This window comes from Bubalus kerabau, chromosome 11, assembly GCF_029407905.1.
Source record: "Bubalus kerabau isolate K-KA32 ecotype Philippines breed swamp buffalo chromosome 11, PCC_UOA_SB_1v2, whole genome shotgun sequence".
NCBI classification, from domain to species: Eukaryota; Metazoa; Chordata; class Mammalia; order Artiodactyla; family Bovidae; genus Bubalus; species Bubalus kerabau.
The window spans coordinates 88,965,538-88,976,529 of record NC_073634.1 but is presented as its reverse complement, the minus strand read 5'-3'; the positions used below and the strand labels follow the sequence as shown (position 1 = coordinate 88,976,529).

Genomic DNA, 10,992 nt, shown 5'->3' with positions numbered 1-10,992 from the left:
GTGTGCACAGGTGCTGGTTCTGACACGAACCAGGTGGGTGATGGTGGATCAGGAGTTGGACTCAGTTCGGAGAAACATCAACACAGTTCATCAGAAAGAACCTCTTCTGGGTCTTTCTAGTCTGCGCCCCAGTATTTTCTTCCTGCCCCTTCGCAAGCCTGTAGCTTCAACAGCTTCTAGACACTCATAGGAAAACCATCCTTTCTCAGGCCTCACAAGGCTTCAGGAGCAAGCCTGGCATGTCAAGCCTGTGCAGACAGGGGAGGGAATGGGGTCTGTGGAAGACTGGAGGGAGCCTGCCTGGACGAGAAGAGCGGAAGTGCAGCTCTTCTGAACACCATGCTGGCTGGAGAGCGTCTGCAGGGCTGTCCTTTAGAGCAGGTGGACATGCAGGCCAGAGAGGAGGGGGGCAGCTGGTGACCACAGGCTCTCCGAAGCGCACAGAACACCCTGGTAAGGTGAATAGCTGCTCCCTTACTGGGAAAGACTAGAGGATTTTACTATGACTTATGTGACCTAACAATGCTCTGGGTGCTGTGGATTTGTCATTTGTGGAAATTCATGGGACGACTGAGCCCACAACCTGTAAAAGCTGGTAGACTTCTAGGAGAGCAGAGAAAAAAGAAATAATAGTAGTAACAACAGTAACAACAAAAACAATGGCAGCGAAAATATATTCTTTATTATGCTCTAGGCACTAAGCATGTAATCATCAGACAGCATGAAAAGACGGGTATTATTCATCTCCTTCATACAGATGAGGAGACTGAGGCTAAGAGGGGCAAGTGACTTGCCTGCAGGTACACAGCTGGTCAGCAGCAGAGTTGGGTTCCCTTTAGGTCCACCTGATCACGCGGCTTGACTTATTAGCATTGAAATTGCTGAGCACTAGAGGGCTAGGCACTCAGGGTTGTTCTGCTCATTATTCAATTTCATCCAGGCTGGGGGTCCTGGGGGAGCCCCAGAGCTGTAAGCTTAACCCACTTGGACGGGGCTCCGGGGTCCCTGGGGGGAATGACTCCATGGGGTGGTGCTCTCGACACAGGGAGCCGAGGGCCTCCAGGAAGAGTTTTCTGAAGGAGGAGGACACCGCGTTGTACAGGACAGGGGTCACTGCCGAGCTGACGTAGAAGAGCGTGTTGGTCACCATGTAGAAGTAGTGATAGAAATCGTAGAGCTTGCTGGAAGGGAAACCCGGAAGGCTGGTTAGAGGGCCTGCTGCCTGCCCGCCAGGTCCTCCCCTTCCTGTTGGGAGCGTCTCCCCCTCCACAGGGCCAGGTCAGGAGGGCCTGCTTCCTGCTATCGAGAAGCACAACGTGCATTCAAGAAACGTTCCATCAGCACTGGCTGCCCTAGGCTGCCACACTCCACCCAGCATCGGAGTCCCTGTTCCTGGCTGCCAGGCCCAGCTGCCTGCAGAATGAAAAGCACACACCTACTGATGGACAGAGACCATTGTCCAGGCTCTCGAGGCGTGGGGAGCCTTGTGCTGCTGCATGAGGTCAAGGAGATGTGGCTTCGTGATGGGGAGAGAGGCATTCTGAGAATTCCCTGGCCGCCTTGGGAAGGGCTGCACCTGTGTGCATGTTGGGGTGTGTGTGTGCATGCTTGTGTATGCATGTACTTGTGTGTGTGTTTGTGTGTGTGCACTCTCATATATGGGCACGTGTGTCCGAGCTTGTGCATGTGTGCACACACTTGTGCATATGTGTGCGTGCACTTGTGTTTGTGTGTGCGCGCTTGTATGTGTACACCTGTGTGCCTGTGCTTGTGCATATGTGTGCGTGTACTTGTGTGTGTGTACTTGTGTGTCTGTGTGTAGGGGAAATTGCAGCTCTCAAGAACCAGTCATCTGTTGACACAGCTATTTCCTTGGAGGTCACATAGGATCTCTCTCCTCTCAGATGTCTGACTTTCGCTTATCATCAGGGTGCAGTGATTTCCAAAAGGAAGAGAAGGGATTCTCAGCTTGGGTTTTCTCCCATTGTGTCATGAAATGGGTGTGCACGGTCTCATCTCTAAGCAGCCTCTATTAGCTCGTGGAATCCCAGCTCTGAGGCCTCCTCCCTCTCTCCCTCCTTGTGAGAACATGGCCTTCACCCTGCTCCCTACCTGCAGGCAGCTCTCCATCCTGGAGTCAGGAGGCTGGAAGCCCTGACTGCCACTCACACAGCTTGAGCAGTTCAGAGAGTTTTCTAGATGATGCTTGGTTCCCCACCCTGAACTGGAAACTTTTGGGATAACAGACTGGGCAGGGCCAGCTAGAATGGATGCCAGAGTTCTGGAGAGGCCAGCAACCAGGGGCTTCCCCTGGAGAGCGCAGGCAATCCCAGCCCCATGCCACGCCCCCCATGAGCTGGGGTTCCTCCCCTCACTCACTCGGTCCACCGTTCGTCAGGGACGTAGCAGTACATGAGCCTGCGGACGTGGTACGGCATCCAGCAGATGACATACACGGCCACAATGGCTCCTGCAGGACAGGTGGGGAGAGAGACAGACAGCAAACACATTAGCAGTTATGCAGCTCTGGGAGGGGGCGGAAGCTGCCCGAGGTGACAACGGCGTTTCCTGAGAGTTTGTTCCTGGAGTCTAGGGGTTGGCAGGAAACTTTGAAGTTATCTGGCACACTCTTGTCTGGAAAGAAAGTGAAGGTGAAAGTTGCTCAGTCGTGTCCAACTCTTTGCAACCCCATGGACTATACAGTTCATGGAATTCTCCAGGCCAGAATACTGGAGTGGGCAACCTTTCTGTTCTCCAGGGGATCTTCCTAACCCAGGTCTCCGGCATTGCAGGCTGATTCTTTACCAACTGAGGTATTAGGAAAGCCCCACTCTTGTCTGGATCTGTCCCCAAACCTACTGTTACCCTGTCCTCTGAGTGAATGTCCACTTTAATCCTAACTGGTCCGCTGATGTGCTTCTAGAAACTTCTACAACATCTATACCCTCCTGGCCACTAGAATATACTCCCAACTCAGGACTGGATATTCCCCCTTGGTCGTCTAACTGCATAGATGTGTGTGCATGTGTGCCTGCTAAGTGCTTCAGTCATGTCTGACTCTTTGCGACCCAATGGACTGTAGCCCGCCAAGCTCCTCTGTCCATGGGATTCTCCAGGCAAGAACACTAGAGTGGGTTGCCGTGCCCTTCTCCAGGGGATCTTCCCCACCCAGGGATTGGACCCATGCCTCTGTGTCTTCTGCATTGACAGGGTTCTTTATCACTAGTGCCACCTGGGAAGCCCAACTGCATAGACAATAGAACTCAAATGTCCTGCCTTACAAAGCCTCTCCCCTCCTGTATCCCCTTTTTCTGGTTGATTGATGGCACCACTGTCCATCTGACACCCAAGTCATAAGCCAGAGAGTCTTCTCTTTCCAGTACTCCCAAGATCCAGTCTATTAAAAAGTTACTCCCTAGCATCTCCCCTCTCTCCCTTTCTCCCCACCTTCACTGTGCCCACCCCAGGGGACCACATCTTCCCTCCACTGGACTGTGACAGCAGTCTCTTAACCGGCCCCATTGACCTAAACTTCTCCTCCTTCCCTTCCCTCCTTCTCCTCCTGCCCTGAGTGGCAAACCCATTCTCTAACCCACCGAGGTCCCTGGACCAGCAGCATCCACCTCAACTGGGAGTTTGTTAGAAATGTAGACGGTCAGGCACACCGAGACCAGACATCAGAATTTCTGGATGGGGGCCCAGAGGTCCACGTCTGACAACTCTCCCCAAGCATTCTTACATGCATGGAAGTTTGAGAAGCACTGAACTGCCTGTCCTGCAAAACTGCCAAGCATGTATATCTCAAGAGCAAGTCCCCCTGTCATTCCTGGGCCCCGGCTCTTACAATGATGACTCATTGTCTATGGAAAGAAGTCCAGGCCCTTCACGTGCTGCTTTTGCTACTTGGCACATCACATCACACTTAGCTCTTGGATTTCAGTCCTGTGCACAAGACTGTTACATACACATGGCAGCAGAGACCCTGTCCCTTCCTCCATCCTTCGGGATCTTTGTGTGTGCCTGGATCACACAGGTGCTTGGAGAGACCTCTGCTTTCCTGTACCTTTAAAGTCGCCCTTACAGAGCCAAGTTTGCCCAGATACTTAAAAAAACACACACACAGATCAGTGTCGCATCAGAGAAAGTGGAGAGTTAGTGGGGAACCGGATTTGGAGACCTAGCTGGCCTGCGTCCACAATGTCTGGTCAGCGGGTCCTTAAATACATCGGTTCCTCGTGTCCATCTGAACAACCAGACTCCCTGAGAAGCAGCCAGGCGTCTGCTTGTCTTTGTGTGCCACCCCCTGGAGCCGATGGGGCGGTCAGTGTACACAATTCCCATTCCTTCTTTTAATTATACTACTGTACCTTACAGAAGCCTGTTGGTGATTGTATAACTCCCCAGGGCATAGAGAAAAATGAGACCTAGATAGAGGCAGGAACTAGCTCAAGGCCATGTGGCCAGGGATTGGTGGAGACCGCCCTGGTCTGGCCCTTCCACTCCAGGCGGGGTTACCGGGAACTTAACTGAGAACTTGGATGCTGCGCCGGAGGCCACGGATCCGGCGGGAGTCCTTGTGTCTCACCAGGGCGGCCTGGTCCCCCAGGGCCAGTGTCTTCCTGTCCTCGCTCATTAGCTCCAGGTGGCTGGGGGCAGAACTGCCTGCGGCGGGAGGGGACGGCACCTGGGAGCAGAGGGCTGCCAGGTGGCTCACGGTGACCCCGTTCAGGAAAGCAGTTAATGCCAAAGGGAGCACGAAGGACACCAGCACATTCACCTGGAAAAGGTGATTCCGAGAGTTATGGCGGTAGCTCCAAGGCTTGGTGACCGCTGGTCCTCAGGTGTGCCCAAGGGCCTGGGAATCTGCAGCAACAGGAGCGGGGCTGGGGGTGGGGGTGGGGGTGACAGCGGATTTACAGATGCTGAGAAAATTCTCAGAAAGTAAGGGGAGAGCAGTGAAAATAGAAAAGACAAGAAAACAGGGCGTTTAGGATGCTCACTATCTAAATAATAGTCATGCTGGAAAGAAAAATAGAGAAAAGAGTGGAGGAAATTATAATGTAGGGAAAAAAAAACACATTTAAGAAAGTTTTCCCAGGACTTCCTTAGTGGCTCATTGGTAAAGAATCCACTTGCCAGATGAATGGATAAGAAAGCTGTGGTACATATGTACAATAGAATATTACTCAGCTATTAAAAAGAATGCATTTGAATCAGTTCTAATGAGGTGGATGAAACTGGAGCCTATTATACAGAGTGAAGTAAGTCAGAAAGAACAGCATCAATACAGTATATTAACGCCTATATATGGAGTTTAGAAAGATGGTAATGATGACCCTATATGTGAGATAGCAAAAGAGACACAGATGTAAAGAATAGACTTTTGGACTCTGTGGGAGAAGGCGAGGGTGGGATGATTTGAGAGAATAGCATTGAAACATGTATATTATTATATGTAAAAATAGATCGCCAGTCCAGTTTCAATGCATGAGACAGGGTGCTCAGGGCTGGTGCACTGGGATGATCCTGACGGATGGGATGGGGAGGGAGGTGGGAGGGGGTTTCAGGATGGGGAACACATGTACACTCATGGCTGATTCATGTCAATGTATGGCAAAAACCACCTCAATATTATAAAGTAATTAGCCTCCATTAAAATAAATAAATAAATTAAAAAAAATCCACCTGCCAGTGTAGGAGACACAGGTTTGATCTGGCAGGATCTCACATGCCACAGAGCGACTAAGCCCATGCACCACAACTACTGAGCCTCTGCTCTAAGCCCAGGAGCCACAACTACAGAGCCCACATGCAGCAGCTACTGAAGCCACTCTCCCTAGAGCCATCTCTCTGCAACAAGAGAGGCCACGACCATGAGAAGCCCACATACAGCTATTAGGGAGTAGCCCCTGCTTGCCGCAGCTAGAGAATAGCCCATGCATCAGTGAAGATGCAGCCCAGCCATAAATCAATAAAACTGTATTTTAAAAAAGTTTTCCCAAAATTGAGGGATATGAACTTCAAGACTGAAAGGTGTGTGGGTGCTCAGAACAATGGATGAAAATAAATCCACATCAAGGCACGTTCTTATGACATTTAGCACCTGGAGATAGAGTAGGTCTCCAAAGCTCCCAAAGGGATAAAACAGGGCATGTACAAAGGAGGGGAACCAGAATGGCCTTCAGTTCAGTTCAGTCGCTCAGTCGTGTCCGACTCTTTGCAACCCCATGGACTGCAGCACGTCAGGCCTCCCTGTCCATTGCCAACTGGCCTTAGACTCACTCAAAGCAATGAGGAAGCTAGAAAATAATAGACTGATGCTTTAAAATTTGTGAGGAAAAACAGTTTCCATCTTGTAATGTTCTGCCCAGCCTTACTGTGAGAAATGAGAGGATAAAATGAAATATTTTCAGACATGTAAATTCTCAAAAAGTGTTTTTACCTTCTATGGACATTTTCTCAGGTCTCAGGAGGTTACAAGAGCATATGTTCCATCAAAATAAGCTTGTGAACCAACATAGAGGGAGACCTGGGATCCCCAAATTGGGTGTCCCCCAGAGGAGCGGAAAGATGGGGTAGCATTGGCAAGGTGCTGGAGCAGAGGAGAGGGCTCCAGACATGATTGAAAAATACAAGATGAGGTTGGTTGATTACCTGATGGGGCTCAACATATTGACAGGGTATTTATACTTTTGGTGTGTGCATGTTAAGCCACTCAGTTGTGTTCAACTCTTTGCAATTTTGAAAGCAAGTGGAATGCTTTCCTGTTGCATTTTTATTTCTATTTCCACAGTTTTCCATATTCCTGTTAAGACTGAAGTTGATATATGTATTTCTTTTGAAATCCTTCATTAACATTGAATGTTTAGGCCTCTTTTTCTATCTGTACAATGACCCAATAAACTAGTTGTTCTTGTCATGGGGCTAAAGATCGCTAGTTTGGGTGATAATAGAAAAGCAGAAAACTGGGTGGGTCATGAAATCTACATTTTTTAACCTGCTCTCCAGGTAATTCTTAAACCCAATCACGTTTGCTCACCACTCCTGCAAGACTGGGAAGACTTCAGAATCAATCTTGAGTTCAAATCTGGAATTCTCTTTATTTTTTTTATTGAGATATAGTTGGTTTACAGTACTGTTAGTTTCAGGTTTATAGCAAAGTGATTCAGTTATACTTACATACATATATATTTTTCATATTATTTTCCATATAGGTTATTTCAAGATATTGAATATAATTCCCTGTGCTATACAGCAAATCTTTGTTGCTTGCCTATTTTATATATAGTACTTTTTATCTGTTAATCCCATAGTCCCAATTTATCCCCGGTCTCTCCCTCCCTTTCCCCTTTGATCACCATAGGTTTATTTTCTAGGTCTGAGGGTCTGTTTCTGTTTTGCATTTAGTCATTTATATTATGCTTTAGATTCCATATATAAACGATATCGTGTAATATTTGTCTTTCTCTGACTTACCTTCACTCAGTATGATAATCTCTAGGTCCATCCGTGTCGCCACAAAATGGCATTATTTCATTCTTGTTTGGACTTCTCTTAGTGCTTCCCTTTGGCCAAGTCTCTCCCCAAATCCTTTGTTAAATCGGGCGGTGAGACCCAACTTTCTGACTGCTCTCTAGCGTGAGAGATGAAAACACAGGCGGTGGGCTCGCTCCTCCCGCTTACCTGGACGAAGACCTGCAGCGTGGTGCGGCTCACCAGCACGGTGCACACGCGCGAGGCTGGCTCCGGTTCCCCGCCCGCCGTCTCCAGCTCATGCTTCTGCCCCATGATGACGGCCATGGGCAGGGCCAGGCCGAGCGAGGCGGCCCAGACGACGGACAGCAGGCGGCGGGTCTTGCGCGGAGTCAGCAGGCTTCGGGCGCGCAGGGGCTGGCACACGGCCAGGCAGCGCTCGGCGCTCAGGCTGGCCACGCTGAGCACCGTGGCGTAGGCGCACAGCTCGCGCACGAAGTAGTAGGCGCGGCAGCCCAGGTCTCCGAAGACCCAGGGGTAGTGGAACCACACGAAGTTGTAGAGCTCCATGGGCACGCCGAACAGCAGCAGCAGCAGGGCGGAGAGCGCCAGGCTGAGCACGTGGCAACGCAGGCGCCCCGGGGGCCCGGCCCGCGCCTTCAGCACCACGTGCACGGACAGCGCATTGCCCGCCGTGCCCAGCGCGAAGATGAGCGAGTAGAGCGCGGTGAACAGCACCTTGGCCCAGAGGCGCGTGTCCACGCCCAGCCGCGCGTCCAGGCTCAGCGCGGGCCCGGAGCTGGGTCCCGGGGCCAGCGGGCTGCCAGTCTCCATCGCGTTCCCGAGACTGCGCTCCCTCCCTCTCCCTGCCCGGAGACTGGGCGAGCTGCCCCGTTGGCCAGCGCCTCCCCTCCTCTCTGGGAACCTCCAGAATGGGAGGACACGCCCCGCGGAGGGTGCCCCGAGCCGGCGCAGGACCGCGAGGGTAAGCCTGTTAGCTGCGCTCACGTTTCTCAGTTCAGTTCCCTGCGGGGGAAACACGTGCTGGATGGAGGGTGGGCTCATTTTGGGGGGACCTGAGAGACAGTGAGTTGGGCCGAATGCCTCCATTTACTAGCTGTGTGACCTTGGGCAAGTTATTTTTTGTCCTCTCTCAACCCGTTTCTGCATTTAAAAAATATTATCTAGACTGCAGACTTTCTGTGAAGATTGCGTGGGTGAATCTGTGTGCAACTCTTTACCTGTGGCATAAGCAGGCATCCCACATGTGCCATGCGCTCTGCTGCTGCCTGTGTGTACCATCCCAGGGCAACTGATCAGAATTTGCCCACATGTCAACATTTCCCAGGTAGCTCAGTGGTAAAGAATCTACCTGCAATGCAGGAGACTCAGGTTTGATCCCTGGGTTGGGAAGATCCCCTGGAGGAGGAAATGGCAACCCATTCCAGGATTCTTGCCTGGAAAATGCCATGGGTAGAGGAGCCTGATGGGCTATAGTCCATGGGGTCATAAAGAATCAGACACTAATGAGCATGCATGCAACATTTTGCAGCTGTTATTCTTGGAAAAGGTCTCTTTCATCTTCTTGCTAAAGGCTGTTTCAGAGCCACAGTAATGTCCTCAAGGAAGTCCTCTGTCACTGACAGCTGCCTGCACATGATATCTGCTTTCCCCATCCTTTGAGGATGTCATGCTAATGGAGCAGTATGAGAAAGTGGAAAGAAGTATTGAGCGTGTTTTAAAGCCTTCCATAGGTCTCTTTCCTAAACCCATCTAGAATATCAGAACTTAACTCACTTATTTAAGTTTTTTTGGCTGCACTGGGTCTTCCATTGTTGTACCCGGGCTTTCTCTGCTTGTAGCAAGTGGGGGGCTACTCTCTAGTTGTGATGTGCAGGAAGGTGAGATGCAGTTAATAAGGGAATGAGGAAGACTCAGCACCAATGACACACCCAGTGGGCTCTCCCTGCAGATGTGTGCAGAGGGCTCAGGATTTCTATCTTCACCCAGGGGTCTAGAGGAGAATGACTGATATGCCCTCTGGTTGTAAATCCCATACCTGGTCCCTTTAAGCTGAAACTCTGAGAACATATCCGTGTGTGGATGCTCTGGGCCTAGCACTTGCTTCTTCAGTACCCACAAGAACTTAATTTTGCCTCTGAATAAAATCATCACTAGTGTTAAGGTTGCTTTCAGCCTGTATTAGAAGACTCTGGTCTTTGACATCCTCCACTGTCTATGTTAGAATCAAAATCTGGGCTTCCCTGTTGAGTCACAAAGTGAAAGTCACTCAGTCGTGTCAGACTGTTTGCAACCCCATGGACTATACTATCCATGGAATTCTCCAGGCCAGAATACTGGAGTGGGTAGCTGTTCCCTTCTCCAAGGGATCTTCCCAACTCAGGGATTGAACCCAGGTGTCCCGCATTGCAGTCAGATTCTTAACCAGCTGAGCCACCAGGAAAGCCCAAGAATACTGGAGTGGGTAGCCTGTCCCTTCCCCAGTGGATCTTCCCAACCCAGGAATCAAACTGGGGTCTCACGTATTGTGGAAGGATTCTTTACCGGTTGAGCTACCAGGGAAGCCCATTGAGTCACAGACCAAGCTAAATTTCTCAATCTCTAATTGTGCAGCAAATAATTCATAACTACCCAGTACTAGAGGGTGCTGCTAGGGGTAGCAGTTATGGAAGGGAAGGATTACCTGTCCAGAGATGCCAGAGGCAGGATGCTACGCTGTTTGGGGTAGTGGTGTGAAGTACTGACAAGGCTTCCTGGCCAGGCAAGGTGTCTCTGGATCTAAGAATCTGAGTGTTCTGCTTGCTTTGTGTACCTAGATTCCTAACTTTCTTGCCTGTTGCATGTAGGGTCCCATCAAAAGGGCTTCTGGCCATGGACTGAACTGTGTTCCCCTCCCCATTGGTTGAAGACTTAACCCCTAGTGTGAATGCATCTGGAGTAAGGAGATAATTAGAGTTAAAGGAGATCATAGGCGATAAGTATCCATATAAGGACTTCCCTGGTGGCTCAGATGATAAAGCAGGAGATCTGGGTTCGATCCCTGGGTCAGGAAGATCCCCTGGAGAAAGAAATGGCAACCCATTCCAGTGTTCTTGCCTGGAGAATCCCATGGACAGAGGAACCTGGCGGGCTACAGCCCATGGGGTTGCAAAGAGTTGGACACGACTGAGTGATTAATGCACACGTAAGAGGAGATATCAGAGAGCTCCCTACCTCTCTCTGTCTCTTTCTTTCTGGCACATGAGGACACAGTGAGGAGGAGACAGTCTGCAAGCCAGGAAGAGAGCTCGCACCAGGAACCAAATCTGTTGGCACCTTAATCTTGGACTTCCAGCCTCCCGGACAGTGAGAACATAAACTTCTGCTGTTTAAGCCCCACAGTCCCCAGTGTGCTGTTCTGGCAGCTTGAGCAGACTCAGACAGCTTCCTTCCCCAAGCAGCCTTTGGTCCTGATGCCAGTACATGACCCAGAGAATTTACTTGCTACTTGAACCTTGA

At 50.4% G+C, this 10,992-nt stretch overlaps 1 protein-coding gene across 1 annotated transcript; it reads right to left on the bottom strand.

Annotated features, from left to right (window-relative positions):
* Positions 1-922: 922 nt before the first annotated feature.
* NTSR2 (neurotensin receptor 2) lies at positions 923-8,307 on the bottom strand. The gene is made up of 4 exons (XM_055539166.1): positions 7,684-8,307; positions 4,528-4,777; positions 2,380-2,470; positions 923-1,181 (listed from the first exon to the last, which is right to left on the bottom strand). Exons 1-4 carry the CDS (start codon positions 8,305-8,307, stop codon positions 923-925), a joined length of 1,224 nt encoding a protein of 407 aa, XP_055395141.1.
* Positions 8,308-10,992: the final 2,685 nt, after the last annotated feature.

Excerpts from the sequence above, each read along its gene's own strand:
- NTSR2 (XM_055539166.1), bottom strand. The coding sequence starts at position 8,307 with ATGGAGACTGGCAGCCCGCTGGCCCCGGGACCCAGCTCCGGGCCCGCG. Across the intron at positions 2,471-4,527 it reads GCGCAGCATCCAAGTTCTCA|GAGCCATTGTGGCCGTGTAT; the intron begins GTTAAGTTCCCG and ends CCTGTCCTGCAG. Across the intron at positions 1,182-2,379 it reads CCTGACGAACGGTGGACCGA|CAAGCTCTACGATTTCTATC; the intron begins GTGAGTGAGGGG and ends TTTCCCTTCCAG.